The 20,791-nt window shown below is 44.2% G+C and overlaps 1 protein-coding gene across 2 annotated transcripts in view; it reads right to left on the reverse strand.

The window, feature by feature from the left end:
* ME3 (malic enzyme 3) overlaps positions 1-20,791 on the reverse strand; it is a 217,670-nt gene that overhangs the window by 64,644 nt on the left and 132,235 nt on the right. For both annotated transcript variants that reach the window (XM_033206860.1, XM_033206859.1), the window contains exon 5: positions 9,277-9,352. In XM_033206860.1, coding sequence (XP_033062751.1) covers positions 9,277-9,352 — 76 coding nt within the window. The remainder of the gene's footprint in view (positions 1-9,276; positions 9,353-20,791) is intronic.

Below are 20,791 nucleotides of genomic sequence, written 5' to 3' on the forward strand. Positions count from 1 at the left end.
TTTCCCTGGAAGAGTTTATGATCTGGTACCCAAAGGGCTTACGGTTTCTTCTCACTTCAATCTCTCTTTTTTAGTGGAAATGGGTGTAGACAGTTTTAAAAACACTTCTCTGCTTCTGGAATGGGGTCTCTGGAGAGTGCAAGAGATCCATGAAAATCATGATATTCTCCCTTAGATTGGTCGACTGCCTCTGTGGAGAGTGCTCACAGACTGCATCTCATGTGACCCTCCCCATAACTTGGGCAGGTAGGTGGATCTGAGGTTGTTATCTCTGCTTCACAGGTGAGCAAACAGAAACCTTTATTTCCTCCATATATTTGTTAAGTGTCGGCCACATGCCAGGCACTGGCTGGATGTTTCCACGTCAGTTATCTGAAAAGATTAGGTGACTTAGCAAGGTCATCTTGCTAGTGAATGTGACAGGGCAAGGTTCCTGGTTCAGGGCTTCTTCTACCACCCCAACTGGCTGGGGTAAAGTGCCTGTGATCTTGGCAAAGTCCTGCCCCGCTTTGGCGCCACCCTCTCTGCAACCTGCATCTGACCTCCTCTTGGTAGCTCTCCCTGTTGGAGACTATGCCCTCATGCTGCCCCTGGGTGTCCAAACTCTGGGCATTTCTCTATCAACTCTCCTAATTAGAACTTCCTTATTATGGTTCCCATTCTCTCAGAATCCTTCTCTGTGCTGAAGGGGCAGTGAGTGACATGAAGTTAAACAGAGGAAATCTGCTACTCCAGGCTGTTATTGCCACAACCGTAGGATGGTGACAGGGCTCTGCAGTGGCACTCTCCCAGCCTGGACATGCCCCAGGGCACTCTACTGCATGCCCAGCTCCTCTGAATGAGTGTCTGACCTCCATCTACTGTCCACCCACAATCCTACCATGGTTATAGTTGAGTTATTGCAACAGTTTCACAATGAGACTGCTTGCCTCTCACCTTCTTTCCTTCCATTCTTCCTGCCAACCAATGTCAGATTCATTGTGTTAAAAGCCCATTTTCATTATGCCATTCCCAGGCTCAAAGACCTTTAGTGACTTTGAACTGTCCGTAGAATAGAGTCCAAAATACTTAACTCTTTAATGATCTGAATCCAACCGACCTTCTGAAACTTATTTCCTGCTACATATCTGTACACAATTGCCTTCTCTGGCTGTGCTGGCCTTCTCATTCTTCCCAGACACACTCTGAATTTGCCTACCACCTCTCCATCTCAACCTGTCTATTCCTTTCTCCTGGAGGGTCCTTCTCCCCATTCTTCAGCAGCATAAATTCTGCTCATTATAATCTACTGAAATTTCTCCTTCCCCTGAATTGCCGTATCTACCACATACCCTTCCTGTCCACTTGCCTGCCTTTTACAAGCATGTATTAAGGACCCACTGCCTGCCAAGACCTGCACAAGGTGTTATTTAATCCTTTGATGGTGAAAGCAGCTGGGTTGTTATTAACTTTGTTTTAAAATGCACATTTTATCTCACCAAACAGCCTTAGTGGTTAATGGCAGGTGCTTTGGAGTCTGATAACCAGTTTTTGAATCTAGGATCCTTGATGATGTGCCATGTGTAATTTTAGATAAATAGATAACTATTCTGAGCTTCAATTCTCCATAAAATGGGTATAATAATAATAATACTTAACTCCTCAGGTTGTTGTAATGATGAAATAAAATAACATATGTCTCATTTTAACCTGGTGCCTTGTATAAAGTAAGAATGATGAATAAATGGTTGCTGCTCTTATGATTGTAATGATGATGATTATTTAGGGCAAAGATTATATCTCAGACTTTGAAATTATTTCTGATCTCTCCAGTTTAACATTAACACAGAAAGACCATGCAATAATTATCTGTTAAATGAATGAATGAAAAAGAAACCAAGGGGAGACCTTGGCAAATGCAATATTTAAGAAAGTCTGGCCATGCAAAACTTAACAGCTTTAACCTTGGCATCCTCATCCATTGCTATGGCTCCTACTGTCCTCTCTAAGTAGATGACACCTGTAGATAACTGTCAGCTGGACATTGGCACTCAAATGTCCAGTACTATTCTCAAATCCCACAATTCCCTAACCCAAGGAATCCTCTTTTCCCTCTTACTCCTTTTGATCCTTTTTACTCTGCTATCCTCCTGCTCTCTGTTACCCTGTATCTTCCAAGTTCAAAAACATCCAGTCTTCTTTGATTCTTCTCTGTTAGTCAACCACAGCCAATTGGTCACCAAGTTCTGCTGACTGTGCCTGCTCCCTATTTTAAACATCTGTTCCATTATCTTCATATTATTGCTACTGCCTCGGATCGGATCATCCATCTTCACTTGAGCCACTGCAGTGTTCTCCTGACTCCAGTTCTCCTGACTGGTCTCTCTACTGGATTTTCCCCATTCCATTTCATTTTTTCCGAAGCACACCCAGATATATCACTTTCTTGCCCCCAGATCTCTAATGGTTCCCAATGTCTGTAAAACAAAGCCCAAACATCTTAGACTGGCTCCTAAAGCCTTCCATGGGCTAGGCCCAAGCTGCCCTTTGAATTTCCCCTTTATTCTTTCCATGCTCCATCCAAACTGAAATATTTCTAATTTTGCACAAGGCTTGTACTTTCTTGGATACCTGCTATTTTACTTCTCCATTTCTTTATCTCCTTGATACAAATCTTACCACCATTGTGTGTTTCAAGGAACAGTTCAAAAAGCATTTCCTTCCATGAAGCTTCCCTTCTGAATTTTTTCACTTCCTTCTCTGAATTCCCACAGCATTTTCCTCACCTACAAAACCTATAATTCTCTTCCTTGTATCACAGTTGTACATTTCCTTGTGCTTCACAGTAGCTTGAAGCTCTTCTGGGGCCAGTAATGGGTTGTGTCATCTTTGATTCATCAGCACTTAACTTGGTGTCTGTAATGTGATACGCACTCACACATGGCGGGCAATGTGATAGATCCAACAGAGAGAACAAAGTGTCTTCGGCACTGAACAGAGTTCAGACCTGCTGTGGATTAACAAGTTTAGAGAGAAGACACTGCACCCTGTTTCTCATAACATCAATGGACCTTATGCTGGGAGCCACTAGTTCTGTAAATTATCAAAAGGCTGAGGGCAAACCTGGGCAGCATTCTTGAGCTTTAAAGCCAAGCAACCTTTTCTAGAACAACAGAATCACATGTTCCTTGTTTGGAAGAGTTTTATAATTCATAACTCCCCTGTCTCTCTATGACTATGGGGAGGTTTGGGGAATGCTGTGCCATATTCTTCCTTTGCCCACCTGCCTCAGACCTAAGGCCTTTTCTGAATTATTGCCCACACCCTTTAGTTTGGGTGGACCCAATGGGACTGACCCAAGACTGACCTGACGATCAAATGTCCTTGCTTGCTCTGGAGCTTCCTTGGATTTGTAGCTATAGTATAAACATACAGCACTGTTTATACAACCCTCTTCTTCCTCTTTTGTTTCATCCTTCCTTCTCATCTTACCTTTTATCCTCCCCCTCCTCCTTTTCTTCTTCTTCTGCTTCTCCCTCTTTCTCTTTCCACAACAAAAATAATGCACACTTCTTAGTTTCAAATCTTGGTTCCACTCCTCCCTTGCAAAGAACCTAACCTCTCAGCTTCCTTGTCTAGAAAATGGGGATAACAATAGTCCCTACCTCTTACTGGGTTGCCATGAAAATCCAATGAGTTAATCTATGTAGAGCACTTGGCATCATACTGCATGAGGTGGATACGATGATGTGCTGCCCAGATCCTCCTGCAGGAATGAAAGAATTATTTTCCCAGCTGTATCCTTGGATATCAGTCCACTTAGGGGAATTTCCTCTACTGAAAAGAGCCACCTTGCCCAAAGCCACACCTCCTTCCAAGGGCAGCCCAATACAGGAATCTAAAGGTCCACTCCGCTGCCTCACTTCTGGATGCCTTTGAAGGGCCATCCCAGCTCCAGAGCCTCCTCAGGGGCTCAGCGGAACCTTGCTTGAGATCTTACTGCAGCCCAACCTCTCATTCTGCTCTATCCTATTTCCTTCCTTCCCACAAGTGTTGACCGACACAAGAGCACTCCCTAGTATGTCTCTGAGACTGTTTTTCAGGAATTCTAACCTCTGAAAATAAGCACAGAGTGGGCTTTAACACAAAGTGGGCCAATGCATGGTAGGTAGGCACTTGGCACTAGCAATCTGCTCTAAGTGTAAAAATCTAAGTGACTGTTTACAGAGGATGTACCCAGTAGCAGATGAGGATCCCTTGGCTCTCAGCACCTCCTCCCGTGAAGCTCCTGGGACTGGGGTGAGGGAGAGATTTAGGAGCTTGGGAAAACTGTTAGGGAGGAGGCTATTCTCAGCTGGACCTTCCTATAGGCTCCAGGCAGTGGCCACTGTGGGAAAGAGTCAGAAAAGCAGTTCTCACTCCTCTTTGTGATTTACGCTGGACAGCTCAAGGCAGCCTGGCCTGGCCCGCCCCCTCCTTCCTGAAAAGCAAGTCCCACAAAACTTCGTGGTCTCCCCAGCCCTGGGCTTTGGCCCCATTTCCCTCGCAGCCTACTTTTCTTACACTGCAGTTTTCAACTCCACTTTCTTGCTGGGAAACCACAGAAAGTCATTTTTTACTTTCTGAGTTGATTCAGAAGTCCTCTAAACCACTCCTCTTCTCTAGGCAAGCAGCTAGCAACAGGTCTAAAGATACGTATACCTTGAAAAACTCTGTCTCCCCCACTTAGCAGCTGCTGGAGAAGTGATTTAGGACCACAGCTGTGGGCTGGGCACCAACACTTAATTGTGGGTAACCTCAGACAAGTCACTTAACCTCAGCTTGCTCATCTGACAAAAGACACAATCCTATACAGCCTTTTTTTTTTTTTTTTTTTGAGACAGGATCTCACTTTCTCACCCAGACTGAAATGCAGTGGCCCGATCTCAGCTCACTGCAACCTCTGCCTCCCAGGCTCAAGTGATTCTCCTGCCTCAGCCTCCCAAGAAGCTGGGACTACAGGTGCGTGCCACCACGCCCAACTATTTGTATTTTTAGAAGAGACAGGGTTTCACCATGTTGACGAGGCTGGTCTTGAACTGCTGACCTCAGGTGATCTGCCCACCTCAGCCTCCCGAAGTGCTGGGATTACAGGCATGAGCCACCACACCCAGCCCTTTGTTTGTTTGTTTGTTTTTTAGACAGAGTCTTGCTTGTTGCCCAGGGATGTCGTACAGTGGCACAAGGCTCACTGCAACTTCCGCCTTCCGGGTTCAAGTGATTCTCCTGCCTCAGCCTCCTGAGCAGTTGGGACTACAGGTGCCTGCCACCATGCCCAGCTCATTTTTGTGTTTTTAGTAGAGATGAGGTTTCACCCTGTTGGCCAGGCTGGTCTCAAACACCTGACCTCAAGTGATCCGCCCGCCTCGGCCTCCCAAAGTGCTGGGATTACAGGTGTGAACCATGCCCGCCCAGTCTCACTCCTACACATTCTTCAGGACCCACATTGGGGGTTTCAAATGTCCTTAGTCCAACCTCTCCCAGTGACTGTGGGAATAGAATGAAGTAGTGAAGGAGAGGTTCTGCATCAGTTCCCAAGTGCTATGAAAGAATAATGAGCAGAGATTCCCTACCTAGGTAGGGAGACCTTCCTCTCCACTTTCTAAAATAACTGGAAAATACACATCAGAAAACAAGAAAGACTGTGGCTTGGAAATTCTAAACCTTTCAAAGGGCACCCTGGGGATGGGGGGAGAGGAACCTCCAGATAAAGGCCAGTGAGTAGGGCAAGGAGGGGTCCGGGGTAAGCCACAGGCAGTCCAATCAGCTCCAGTGGACCTACTTACATGCCAAACTACAGGCCCAATATTCAGAGCTCCTGGCTTTTCCAGAGAAGCCAGAAATCCAAGTCCTTGGATATATATTTCTCATGAAATCTCCTGATTGAAAAATGTTGCCTACAAATTCAAAATGTTAGAAAACCACTAACAGCCAAATCAAATATGTCTAGGAGTCAAATCGTTTGCTCATTTGTGGCCTGTGATTCCCAGGTAAGGGAGCCCCCTCAGGCCCCGCCTGCACTGCTGTATGGGCTACAGCTGCCTCCACCACCTCCAGTGATGACAGTATCCGTTCAAGTGCCCTTCGATGTGTATAGACTCTATCATAGTTAATCCTCACAATGGGAAAGCAAAGCTCAGAGAGAATATCGGCACACGCAGCAGGTAAGTGAAGCTTCAAGTCCAGAATCCGGGGCTGTCTTATTGCAAAGTCTGGTCTGATTCCTCTACACAGTCACTGGGACTGATCTCTAGGTTTCTTCAAAGTGAGACAGGAATAAAGGATGGAGGTGGTCCCAGGCACTCATCTGTGTACTCTGCGGAACCACAGGGTGGGTGGGCAGTCAGTCACCTGTCTGCTCCTTGTCCTCTGGGGTCCTCTGTTTGGCAGCACAGATGCAGTGTACTGTCACTGTTTCTGGATCAGTCTTTCTAACTAGACTTTGAGCTCCTTGAGTATGGGCCTGTATTATACATTCTCTGTATCTGAACCTCCAGGGAGCTCTTCCAGAGTAGATGTTTTCTAAAAGATGGTTGAATGCAACTGAATTCAGTATTACGGGCCCAGATCTGCTCAGGCAACTTAACATTCTCCTTAGAGGCTCTGGATATCTCTCTTATTTGGGGACTGCTGGAGTCCTACCTCTTCCAGGGTGCCCAAAGCCCTGTTTCTTTTCCTCTAAAATCACAACAGTTGTGGTCACCATCTCTTTGGCAATTAGCGTTCAGTATTTAGAAGGTTCTCAAAATGTGTTATTAAGTCAATAACTATTTAGCTCCTAAGGTTCTATTTTGAATTTACATCTTGGTTTCTTAACCACAATACGAGGCAATTTGAGGGCAGGGTCCATGTTTTTCTCATTTTGCATCCCTCACAGCAAGGCCCTTGAGAGTTGTGCCCTGTTATAAGAGGAACAATTGAAACCTGAAATCCAGTCCATGATCCCCTCACCAAGTCCCTGTGTCAGCTTGGAGGAAAGGGTGCCTTTTTGTTAAACAGAGGTACCTTTTCATCATTCTTTCTAGTTCCTCATAATTTGCACAAAAGCACCAAATATATTAGTGGAGAACCTCCCAGCACAGTATCTGTGACATGGAAGATGCTCAGTATGTCTATCAACTGAATTCATTCAACTCTGTAGGCATCTACTGAGTGCCTCCTATGTCCAAGGTTTCCCCATGGTTGAACTGTCCAGGAAAGTGAGTGAAAGAGGTAACTTTACAGGACCCCAGCAGCATATCCACTAAGATTAGTCCATCCAGTAAGCTGGCTTCCCTTAATGTCCTCAAGGTTTTATTATAGATTCATGCTAGACATGCTCTGGAAACTTGCTTCTCTGGGCCTGGGACCAAAACCTGCAGGGCCTGTAGGACATATAACTGAAGTTGAAGCAGATAAGCAGGAGGGAGAAGCACAAGGCAAAATGATACCGACACAGATGCAAAAAACGAGCGAGGACTAAAGTCCCAGGGCCTTGGCTGTGGCTCGAGCCTGGCTCCTGAGGGCCAAGGTTCTGTCCCCAACCTGGTCTGTTTTTAAATAATATCATTCCCTGGAGAGAGCCAGGAGTGGGTGGGACACAAAGAGAGGTAGATAGAAAGAAACTGTCTTTGGTGTCCAGTGGAGAAGGGTGGAGGGGCTCAGAGAATGGGCAGGGAAAAAGAGAGAGAGGTGCATGGTTCTCTCGTTGGCAGCAGAGACACAGTGTACTGTCATTGTTTCTGGATGAGGCTTTCTAACTAGACTTCGAGCTCCTCAAGTATGGGCCCGTATACCTTCTCTGTGTCTGAATCTCCAGGGAGCTCTTCCAGAGTAGATGTGTTGGAGTACCACAGCCTCCCAGGCAAGGTAAGGTGATGTGAGCACTCATTGGCCCTGAGAGTTCCTTGTACTATACTTGGTCAGCACCAACACCTCCCCAGCTCAGGTGCCAAAAATGCCCTCACCCACCAGCCAGTGGATGTTCTGCATTTTTGCCTCACCCATATTGTTTCAGAAGCAACAATGATCTTAGATACCAGAACCCCTCAAACTCCTCCATAGATATCTCTATAGCAGGAGGAGATCTGGGGATTTAGCCAGAGGCTAATACATTTCTACAAATTTGCATGTTTTAAATATAAAAATTAACATCACTAGGCATGGTGGCTCATACCTGTAATCCCAGGACTTTGGGAGGCCTCGATGGACAGATCATTTGAGCCCAGAAGTTCAAGACCAGCCAAGGCAACATGGTAAAACCCCATCTCTGCAAACACACACACACACACACACACACACACACACACACACACAAAATTACCCAGGCATAGTGGCCCACGCCTGTAGTCCCAACTATGGGGGAGGCTGAGGTGGGAGGATCACCTGAGCCCAGGAGATTGAGGTTGCAATAATCCATGACTACACTCCAGCCTGGATAACAGAGTGATACTCTGTCTCAAAAAAAAAAAAAAAAAATTAAGGCAACTTTTGCATTCTATAATGTATGTTGTTTGGTATATAGAAATGGTTTCTTCTTAAATTTTTGAGTAAAATGGATGCTCCTGGAAGAAGTGGCAGGTTTATTTTGTCACTCTACATTTATGTCCCACATCCCCACCCCCACACTGCTGTGTACACCCGGGGTACACAGACCCAAGTGTGAAGATATTGTCCATCATAGGCTTTTACTCTTGGTGCAGAATGTCCTCACTCCACAGCCTAGTCTCTCCACTACCTAACTGTCCACAGCCTACCCCTAAATTCAAGGCTTAGCTCCACTGTCACTTCCCCCATGAAGTCATCCCAGAATCTCCTCAGGCTAAAAATCATCATTGCCTCTAGAAGAACACCCTCAGTTCTTTTCGTGTACTTTATTTATCTCTGGACAAGTACCACCTTGTTAGCCTTTTGTGCCTTTGGCTTATTTTCCGCATAACATGTCAGCTACTTGAGAAGAGGGTCTATGTCTGATTTCTCTCTGTGTCTACTATGGAAACTGACACCATATATTTAGCAGGGACTCAACACATGCTGAACATATCTTCAGACTAATAATCACAATAATGAAGGGCAATGTCACATGGATGCCTGCTTCATGCAAACCTCTGCTCTGTGGTGTGTTTGTACTTGGCTATAACAGGTCTGTGGCTTAGGAATGGGTGGTAGTATGCTGCCTTCAGTGTCATAATGGCTCATTTTATAGCTGGAAATGACTCTGGTTCAGGCTGAAAGGATTCACCCAACAATGATTAAATAGCAATGAAAACGGGATCATACCTTAATATTGTCTTCTGGCCAAGAGTTCAGCATTGTTGCAAGATGGCCCTTGTCATGAATGGTGATGAACAGTCCACTAAAAGAAACAAAACATGTACACAGAGAAACCAGGCAGTCAGACTAGGAACTGAGCAAAGTCCATAGTACTAGGTAGTCTCCTGCCCAGAGCCCCAGCAGTTTAGAGGGTCATCCTCAGGCTTTCTTCCAACTGCTTCTCTCCACAGGGCAAGGAGTCCATGGGGCCAAGGGGTGTGCCCGCCTGGAGCCTGTGCTCCCCAGAGTCTGTGCCCTTCTTTCCTTCTTCTAGACCAATACCCAGGATACCAGAATTCCCTGACCAAATGGCCCCAAGGCTGATTCCAGGGACTGGAAGAGGGACAGCCTCTTCTCCAGGTCCCTCCTCCCAAGTACAGACAACACTGCAGTGGCTGGATCCCTAGGGCTGAGTCCATGACTGAAACTTGGACATGTGAGTTGGGATGTTCAGACACATGTGCATGAGGTTCTTGCAGTGGGGGATGGAGCTGGGGATAGGAAGAGGGGTGAGTGACAGTCTTGAGCTACTCCATCATCACACACACACACACACGCGTGCACGCGCGTGAAGGCAATGGGGGTTGGCCAAGATCAGACAGATACTGGAGGGGAATCAAGCTTTGAAAGCAGGAATTATACCTTTTGGGATTTGCAAGTTTGCAGCTTTTTGCCTGAAGGCAGTCCAATCTGCAGGCAACTTGGGGCAACAGAGGCCAAAGTCTTAATAGCTTGAGGTATCAGATAATAGAGCTGGGGCTAGAAGAGAAGCCAGGAAATGAAGAGGGGGTGGATTCTGGAAGGGGACAAGCCACAGAAAAGATAAACTCCCAAATCTACCCAAATGATTGGCTGACCACTAAACTATGTACACACAGGGGGACTGGCAAAAAATAAGTACAGCTGGAATCTGAAAGAACCAAGCAGAGATTTCAGTTATTGCTGATTAGGAGAGACAGAGTTGGGAATTTGAGTCCAGCCAAATCAACTCCCCCCTAGAACAAACATTAGTCATCTGAGAAATAAAACAGAATCCAGAGTCCATAGAATCTAGGGTACATTGAAGCCCATTATAATATTCTGCTTACTTTATATATATTAGAAATTTTCCATAATAAAAAAATTAAAACAAAATAAAACAACTACAAGAACACCACTGAACCCCAAACTGTTCTTGGCCTCCATATTTCTTGCCAGAACTGTCCTTTCACTCTCCTCCCTTCCATTGCCAAACTTCCTAAAAGTATTGCCTACACTAACTGCTTCCATTTGTCCATCTCCCATTCATTCCTCAACCCACTGCAGTATGCCTTTTCTCAACATCATGCTACCAAAACTGCTCTTGCAAAGGCTACCAATGACCTTCACATTCCTAAATGCAATGGACACCCATCAGTCCCCATTTCCTTTGTCTTCTTGGTAACATCCAACACTTTTCATCACTCCCCTACCCAATTTTTGTCTTTTGTGACTCCATTTTCTTTGAGTTTTCCTCCTACTTCTCTGCTGCTCCTTCTCAGTCTCTTATGTTGGGTAAGTCATCCAGCCATTATGCATTAAAGTTCCTCAAAAATCTGTACTATCCCACTTTTTTTCTTACTCTTATTCTTTCTATTTGTGATGTTATCAATACCCAAGGCTTTTGGCCAATGACTCTCAAATATCTATAGATCAGCGTTTCTCACCTTTGGCACTATTGACATTTTGGGTTGGATAATTCTTTGCTGTGAGGGGTGTGGTTGTCCTGTACATTGCAGCATATTTGGAAACATCCTTGGCCTCTACTTTCCAGATACCAGTAGCACCTCTCACTACATTGTGACAACCAAGAATATCTCCAGACATTGGCAAATGTCCCCTGGAGGAAAAAAATTATCCCTGATTTTAGAGCCACTGCACTAGACCTTTTATTTAACTGCCTACCTGACATTTCCCTGTGCATACCTCAAAGATACTTCAAACTTAGCATGTACCAAGACAAATTTATCATCTAATCTTCCAATATTACGACTCAAATACAAGATAAAACAAAGACTCAAGACAAAACTGATTCTCTTTCCTACTCCCTTTCTCAGTGAATATTTCCCCTTACATATCTAATTTAACAATTCCAACCCCTTGAAATCATCCTTGATGGTCTCCTCCCTTCTTTTATACAACCCATTGCCAAGTTTTTCATTTGTACTTTCTCAATAACTCCTGGTTCAAACACTTCTTTCATCAGTAACACTACCTCCTTTATCCAGCCTTCCAATATCTGTTGCCTGAAGTGCTGCAATAACTTTGTAACATCCACTCTTGCCTCTCTCCTATCTATTTTCTATATGCTAGTGAGAGTGATGTTCTTGAAATCAATGACTCATTGTTTTACTTCTTGTGCTAAAAATAGAATAAAGACCAAAGTCCTCAACATGCCTACAGAATTTTGTCTGGCTCTTGCCAACTTCCTTACTTCATCTTGTTCCACTCCTCTTCTCACTCCACATTCTTCAGCCACACTTGTCTTTTTCCATTCCTTTATGTGCCATGTTCTTCCTACCCCTGTGCTACTTTGAAATCACCTTTGCAAAGATTATGACAGTGAGAGAAATCTAGCACGGCTGTCTTCATGTTGCTTCTAGTCTTGCAGGCTGGCTGTCCTCACTGATTACTGGGCATGGGGCCAGGCTAACCATGGGAGGAATTTAGCTTCTAATTTAACTTTGAAGCAAGTGTGATAATAGTGTCTCCTTGAAACTGATCCCTTCTTTGTTCAGTTTTGTGGGCTGAAACTGCCTTTGTAAGACTAAGGAAAGGCCACAAGATTAGGATTATGGAAAGGGCCTGACCTCTGCTAAAATGTAGGCATAGTTTCTATAATCCCTTACTGCTCAGCAGCCATGTGGCTTGAGGTCACAAGATTTTTGACTTCCCTAGTTGTTTCTATAGATAACATCACTATTGCAGGACCTAAGATTGCTCTTTTTTTTTTTTTTTTTTTGAGACGGAGTCTTGCTCTGTCACCCAGGCTGGAGTGCAGTGGCGCGATCTCGGTTCACTGCAAGCTTCACCTCCTGGGTTTATGCTGTTCTCCTGCCTCAGCCTCCTGAGTAGCTGGGACTACAGGTGCCCGCCACCACGCCCGGCTAGTTTTTTGTATTTTTAGTAGAGACGGGGTTTCACCGTGGTCTCGATCTCCTGACTTTGTGATCCGCCTGCCTCGGCCTCCCAAAGTGCTGGGATTACAGGCGTGAGCCAGCACGCCTGGCCAAGATTGGTCTTTTGAGATGTTTTTCAGATTTTTGCATTCTGGCAACCAACTGACCCCATCAAGACCCATGACTCATGACTCAAATGGTCCTGTGGCCCCTACCCAGAGGTGGGCTCAGTGCACAAGAACCATTTTCCACACTCTTATCATTCCATCCCCAACCAGTCAGCAGTGCCCATTCACTAGCCTCCTGCCCACCAAATTATCCATAAAATCCCTAGCTTCTGAGTTCTCAGGAGGCTGAGTCACTACCTCCTCTCAGCTGCCTTGTGTTAATTAAACCCTTCCTTTATTGCAATACCATGGTCTTTGTGAATTGCTTTTGTCTGTACAGTGGGCAAGAAGAACCCACTGGGCAATTACAAGTTCACATACCATTCCTTCTGCCTAATACACATGCTTCTCCTCACTCTGTAGTTAATTCATACTCATGCTCTTGATAACTTCCAATTCAAAGTAGAAGCTCTCTGCTATATCCTCTTAAAGTACTCCATCCCTACATAAACAAACTTGTCACATTTATTTGTGTGGCTATTTGATTAATAATCCCCATCCCATTCATTAGACTGAACTTCAGAGGGCAAAGTGTGCATCTATTTTGGTTGTTATTGTTTACCACTGTATCCCTAAGCTTAGTCCATAATAGATACTCAATGCATAATTTCTGAAGAAATGGAAAATGAATACATGAATGATGATAATGATAGCTGAGGGATGAGGATGAAAAGTGTTGAATAAAGCTGGAAGAGAGTTGGAACAAAGGCAACTTGTGTGTGTGCTATGTTGTATCATGTTCAAGGGATCATGTGGGTTGTGCTGTTGCCTGTGGCTTAGAACAGGAAAATGAACACGTGGAGATGGTGGATGAACGAGGAAAGAGGAAAACACCAGAATTTAAGATTTGGGGAGTGCAAGGCTCCGCTTATCACACTGAAGTGGGGCAGGGTAGGTATTTGAATTAACTTACTCATAAAGTTTGAGAGCAAGGTCCAGGTGAAGGGTACCAGAATATGCCATCCTAAAATGTGCCTGTTTGACCTGTAGATTATTTTGAGCTAAAGACCATCTAGAATAACCAGAGGCAGGAAAAGCTCTAAAAACAGGGTACAAGTTTTTCTTTTGTAAAGGAGATTTACTTTTATAAAGGAAATCTCCACTTGCAGAGATGTCTCCTTCTCCCTTACCAGGAAGAGGAAGACTCTTAACAACTCTTATCAATGGAGAAGGCAAACAAAGGGGTAAGATCCATGCACTATTTTAGACCTTACCAAAGCTCTGGTGGGGTTAATTAAACACAGGATGGGTGTGAATACTTAAATTATCTGTGTACATTAAAATAGGCCCTCTTTGTTGAAGATAAGGAGAGGGAGGAGGGACACTTAAAATAAACATTTTTACATTTAAATTAGAGCTACTAAAATTTCAAAGGACTCTTTTTTCTTTTTCTACATGTACAATTTCATGCTCTGCACTGCAAAAATAACACCTTTTGAAATGCATTAAGAGTTTTTAACCACTTCTCAAAGTGCTTTCCCATCTATTGCCTAAACTGTGGCTAGCTACAAAAGATTTTGAAAGGATGGCCCTGGCTGGGGATTTTGAGATGTCTTGTCCAAAGACTTTATTTTATAAATAAGGACATTAAAGTCCAGAGAGGTGAAGTGACTTGTCCAAGGTCACACAGCTCATAAGCAGCTGGGTCTGCCTGAAGCAGGATCCTGAGCCCGATGCACTTTCCACTAATGCAGAATATTGGTTTTCTCAAGGCTCTAGTTCTTGACAGACACCTAGAGGAGGGAAGTGTGCCAAACAGAAATGCACTTTGGGGTCCCTAATAGTTTTCTTTGATGTATATTGAGGAAGTAAAATGTGCAGGGCTAGGGATTATTATGATAAGCAGATGTATTGCAGGTCCCAGCCAGAACCCTGTCCATCCTTCCATTTCCTGGCAGTACTGCATCTAAAGCAGCTCAAAGAAGATACAGTATCCCCAGGGAAGAACACCTCTTCAATGACCTCAGCAATGTATTTACAGATTTAGCCTATTTTCACTCAGAGGCTACCATTTTCTCCAGCAGTAACTAGTGATGGGGTTGGTTCTTACCTGTTTCCATGATGATATGGTGGTTTTGGGTCCCCACCCAAATCTCGTCTTGAATTGTAATCTCCATGTGTCAAGGGAGGAACCTGTAATCCCCACGTGTGGAGAGAGGGAGGTGAATGGATTGTGGGGGCAGTTTCCTACATGCTGTTCTTGTGATAGTGAGTGAGTTCTCATAAAATCTGATAGTTTAATAAGCATCTGGCATTTCCCCTGCTTGCACTTCTTTCTCCTGCCACCTTGTGAAGAAGGTGCCTGCTTCCCCTTTGCCTTCTGCCATGATTATAAGTTTCCTGAGGCCTCCCCAGCCATGCGGAACTGCAAGTCAATTAAATCTTTTCTCTATAAATTACCCAGCCTTTGCTATTTCTTTATAGCATCATGAGAACAGACTGATACACATGAGATTCTGATCACCTGAGGAATGCACTCAGCCCTCTGCATTCCTTCTTAGTGGCTTCAGGAAGAACATTTAGGTGCCTCAGGAGGTGCTCCTACCTAGGCCTGCTTAGTTTCACCCTGAGATCTCAGACCCTGAGACAGGAGTCCCTGAGGCTGGAATGGGGATTTTCAAATGATTTCCCATCCTACAAAGCACTGAAAAGTGATGAGGCTTCAAACAATTCAACTGACGGTTCACAGAAGTTAGAGAGAACGTAGTACAGGCTAGGGGTTTAATGTATATGCTTTGCAAATGCAGGCTCCAAGCCCAGCTCTGTTACTTCCTAGCTACATGACTATGAATAAGTTACTTCCCTTCCTCAAGCTTCAGTTCCTCATGTGTAAAATGGAAGAAGTGACACCACCTGTACCATACACTTGTTACAATGATTAAATAAGACAATGTAACTTTAAAGAATATATTACAGTGCTGCTGGCCCATAGTAAATACTTAACAAATGGTAGCTCTTAATGTTGTTGATCTTGGTGCAGAGGTTAGAACTGTGGGCTCGGGAGTCAGGTTGCCTGGGCTCAAATGCTGGCAAAATGTCCAGAGAGATATTTGGCTCATAGTAAGTGTTTGGTAAATGTTTGCAAGTAATTATAAATTAGTGTTTTAGCTAGAATCATCCATTTCAATATGCATGTTTGTCAGAAGTCATGATGAACAGTTACACATGTTACTGAAATAAGAAGACGGTTGTAAATAAAGTATGGCAGGTAGAAAATCTTTCATTATGTGGGTGACTCAGTAAGAACAAAACAGAAGGATCTTTGGTAATACACAATTGGGACTAATTTTCCGTGTTCCCTGAAAAAGCTAATATTCAATGAGAAAGAGATCAAGGGAAAACATGTCACAAAAAGGCAAGATTTATGTTTATTTAATGAGCTTTCTTGAGTATCTCTGTTCCAGGGACACTGGCAGGCCCTTTATGTACATTGTCATAATGCTCATGCAACAGTATCCAGGGGACATCACCATCATTTTACCGATGAGATTAAGAGGTGGATCTGTGAAGGTGGAGGTGAGATTAGAACACAGGTCTCTTGGATCCCTGAAACATGGCCCCTATAGGTGTGTGACTTGGGACTAGTCACTTCACCTGTCTGTGCCTTAGTTTTCTCATCAGTAAAATGGGGACAATGGTTTCTCCATTACAGGAATGACTGTGAGAATCAAACAAGGCAAGTTTGCAAAATCCCTGCACACTATAAAACCCTGTAGACATGTGAATCTTAGTATTTGTCTAACCTTGTCCAGTATGGTAAGTCTGAAGGGGGTGTTAGAGTGAGGCTCCCTATGATCCCACTGCTATGGTTTCCTGGCAGCTCTTTACGGATGATTGGGGTAGTAATTTAGGTGCCAAGGAGCTCTCTGTATTCCACAGCTGGGTCTGTTTCAGTCTTCCCTCCTTGAGAATGAGTCAAAACCCCTGGGAATGAATGATGTCCTGTGAGGCGCTGCCTTTGACAGCTAATGTGACATGTTTAAAGTGGTATTATCCTGCTCTGAGGCACAATGGGAGGCAGGAAGGTGGGAAGACACAGGAAGCCATGGGCCTGGATCTGCAGAGGTGCAGAGACATTTCCAGCAAATTATAGGCTGCCCAGGGATCCCAAGGCACTAAACATCCTGCAGTGAGTTACTGCAACCTGAATATTCATCAAGGCTAATGACTCCTCTGAGTCATTAGAACACAACTTCTTTTGCTACTCCTGGAGCTGAGAGCATGGCCATCTGGAATAGAAGCAGTCATGGAAATCTTGCTTTTAATAGCCATTAACTTGAACAGGACAAAAACAAAAATAATTTTAGCTACTGATTACTTCTCCCAAGTTTTTCCTGTTTACTTCAGGGAATCAATTTTGGAACCTGAGGGATGGAAAAATATATAGTGAATATGGCATGCTGCCTACCTATGGAATCCAAGGTTTAAACAAATAGATGTCTTGCTTTACATAAAATATAGTTTTTTCCTGAAAAGTTGTGAGTAAATAAAATCTCTCTCTCTCTCTCTCTCTCTGTATATGTATGTTTTGAGAGACAGTGTCTCGCTCTGTCACCCAGGCTGGAGTGCAGTGGCATGATCTCTGCTCACTGCAACCTCTGCCTCCCGGATTCAAGTGATTCTCCTGCCTCAGCTTCCCAAGTAACTGGGACTACAAGCATGCGCCACTATGCCCAGCTAATTTTTGTATTTTTAGTAGAGATGGGATTTCACTGTATGTTGGCCAGGCTGGTCTTGAACTCCTGACCTCAAGTGATCCACCCACGTCGGCCTCCCAAAGTGCTAGGATTACAGGTGTGAGCCACCATGCCTGGCCTAATATCTATATCTAAAATTATACATGTCGACAGGTTGGAGCTCTGATTAAAGTGGAAGTGAGAGAACCCCCTTTTTGAGGGACTTTGCACTGCTTTTCATCTCAGCAGCCACTGTTCTTTCAACAGACCTCTGGCAATGAGAGCAAAGGAAAAGAACTCCTTGTGGGAAACGATGCTATGACACTGGCAGATAGTAATTGCTATTTAGGAAATTATATCTCTGATGCATATCTCCTCCCACTAGACTCATGTTCCATGAGGGCAGGATGACATTTGTTCCCAGGGCCTAGCGTAGCACCAGGCACATGGCAGGTACTCTATAAGCAATGTATGTGTTAGGTATGGTGAGTTGTTCAGAATATGGGTGCTGGAAGGAGGCAGAGCTGGGTCTTTATTTTGACAGTTGTAAACTAGACATTTAATAATGTTTACTTCGAAGTATTTTCATGATGATTAAATAAAAGAATATATATCAGGAATATGGCCCAGGGCTTAGCATGTGGTAAATGCTCCAAAAGCGGTAACTGATATTGGTTACTTATGGTAGAGAGTGGGAAAATACCCAAAACTTTTCTGAGTGAGAAAAATTTCCAGCCATTTGAGTTACATCCCTCAAGAAAATATGTTGAAATCTGAAGTTGTGAAGGCTGTCCCATCCCCAAATATGCCATCTCGTGAATCGATTATTTAGAGTTGAAAACACTTGGAGAAAATGTAGTTTCAGAAAGGGAGAGCTGACCTGTCTTTTCCTGCATGCAGCCTATGACAAGGATTCCTCTGGGAGTGGTAACCTCTCCATATTAGGGGAGAAAATGCCCTTATCATGAGAGACTGGGAAATGGAGGCTGTGATCGACTTAAATAAACATACTTAACAAAGTAACGCTTATCATCGTCCACCTGTTTTACATTCCCCATATATCTCCCAGTGACTCCCCTAGGACATTTACTCCCCCAGCCAGATTTTCTTTGTACTGTCATTTCTTCTCGAATTTATCATTCTTTGTCCAAAATGCACAAAAGCATCTTGCTTTGGCCACTTCTACAGACTTCACTCCCTTAAGATCTCCATGTATAGGTAAAATTAACACAATTTGTATATTTTTCTCTTGCTTATCTGCCTGGTGTCAATTTGACTTCTAGAACCAGCTGAAGAGCCCAGTGAAAGCTATAGGGGGGTGGTAGAGGTGATCTCCAGCTCCCCACAAATTCTAATGTCGGGTACCTGTGACCCTATTTGGAATAGGGTCTTTGCAGATGTGATCAAGTTAAGATGAAGATATTAGTATGGGCCCTAATCTAAAAGCACTGGTATCCTTATAATAAGAGGAGAAGACAGGGACATGCAGGGAGAAATACCCATGGGATGATAGAAGCAGAGATTGGAGCGATACATCCAGAGGTCAGGAATGCCAAGGATTGCCAGCAAATAACAGAAGCTAGAAGGGGCAGCAAGGAGTGTACCTGATGGGTGTCAGAGGGAGCACGACCTGCTGACATCTGATTTTGGATTTCTTGCTGCTAGAACTATGAGAAAATAAATGTCTGTTGCTTTAAGCCATCCAATTTGTAGTATTTTGTTACATACAGTAGCCTAGGAAGCAAATATGCCAACCATCCAATTTTTGTGTAGTAGCCATGAGTAGCGGCGATGTCACAATTCCTTCCCTGTACATTTCTTAAAGGTCAAAGTCTGCTGGAATTTCATCAGGGCAAGTATAGGTGAAGTTTCCTCCATCCGACAAAGGCATGCAAATTACATCACTATCTCCAGTTTCCATCAGGAGCCAGAAAATTCCTCTTGAATGTTTGAATTCAGTTACACGAGAAAGAAAGAAAAACAAAAACAATGTTCACTTAGGAGAATGTTCTTTCTTGAGAAAAAGACTCTTAACCCTTATCTCGGCCTGTAGAAGAGTGATTCTTGGAAATTTCCTAAAATAGAATTGAAAAAAGAACCCTCAATAACACCCACTCAAGTAGACAATGTTCATTTAGGCTTCTTGGCACCAAGTCCAACAATAAAGGGCTTAATTAAAACAGTCAGTGATGTTAGGCAAACCACTGCAGTTGGGCTCAGGAGGAGGGATATGCACTGTCGACTCTAACAAAGGCTCACTGTTGCCAATGAAACCACCATTCCACACATTTTTTGGCAGGAAGGGAATCTGTCCTCTGAGAACCTGCAAGAGGCTATTTTTAGAGTTCAGTTGCAGTCTCCCAGAGTCAACAGTACAGCAAGAAAACGTAGGTAAGTCTAAGAAGCCCAGGAAGCAGATCTAAGAAATCCTCGAAGGCTCTGTAGGACTGGAGGGCAGAACCGGAGATATTCAAGTGAGGTAACTGTCCATACCTTGGAAGAGCTTTAAAATCCCACTTTCCACTGCTTTCTGTGGAACATCCTCAGGGAAGTGTGATGGAAGTGCGGGATGGGGTGGCCACAGCCAACTCAACATGTTAGTGGTGGGTCACTCGTAATCCTTCTTTGGTGTTATTTTCTATCCTGAAGAATATTTTGATTATTTGAACTCACTGAACAACCATAGCTAACGTCCCGTACCTTGGAAAGCCCATCCTGTTTGCCTCTGAGATGGGAGGTTACAGAGGGAGTGGCTATGTCCCCCTCCCAGCCCCATGGAGTCCCCCTTTCCTTCTGATCCTCCCAGATAACCAGTGGATGTGGAGTGCTCCTGATTTTAGAGCCCAGGTGTAAAGGTGTGGGCCCTGACATCTGTCCATGTGGCTCCATCAGTGGGACCTCCCTGGAATGGGTAGGAGTTCCTCAATTTCTCACACTTGAGATGAACAAGTGCCTAGGCCCTGTACTGACTTCATGCATTCTGCTTTGCGCCAGGCACTGTGCTGAGCACATGGAAAACAAGTATGAGGGAGACTTTATCTCTGATCCAGAGGGGTTTTCTGATCCAGTCAGATCAGAAACAAACAACAAACAACCCCCAAAAACCTTACAATGGGGTATAACAGAAATATTATTTGAAGACCGAGGAGAATTAGAGAACAAGCAGGCCCAGAATGGCTAATTCACAGAGTAAGAGAGCTGCAAAGCTGGGCCTGGAGTCCCTTCTAGGGCCCCTTGGCCCTCCCCTTTCTCTGCTTCCCTCTTGTTCCTGCAGGATGATTTTCCTCCAGTGGACTCCAAGCTCAGAAGGGCAGGAACTGTATCCTCCGCTTCCGCTGATTGCATGGGTCCCCTAATGCAGCCCTGCAAACATAGTGTCCACTTCAGAAAGGGATTTCTGCACAGATGGTCAATTCCTTTCTCTGAATGTGGGAGTGGAGCATTTAGGACAAGTGCAATGTAAGTTTTTCTACGACTATATCTAACTACGTGAGTTTGGGAA

Source organism: Trachypithecus francoisi, unplaced genomic scaffold (assembly GCF_009764315.1).
Source record: "Trachypithecus francoisi isolate TF-2019V2 unplaced genomic scaffold, Tfra_2.0 Lachesis_group8, whole genome shotgun sequence".
NCBI lineage: Eukaryota > Metazoa > Chordata > Mammalia > Primates > Cercopithecidae > Trachypithecus > Trachypithecus francoisi.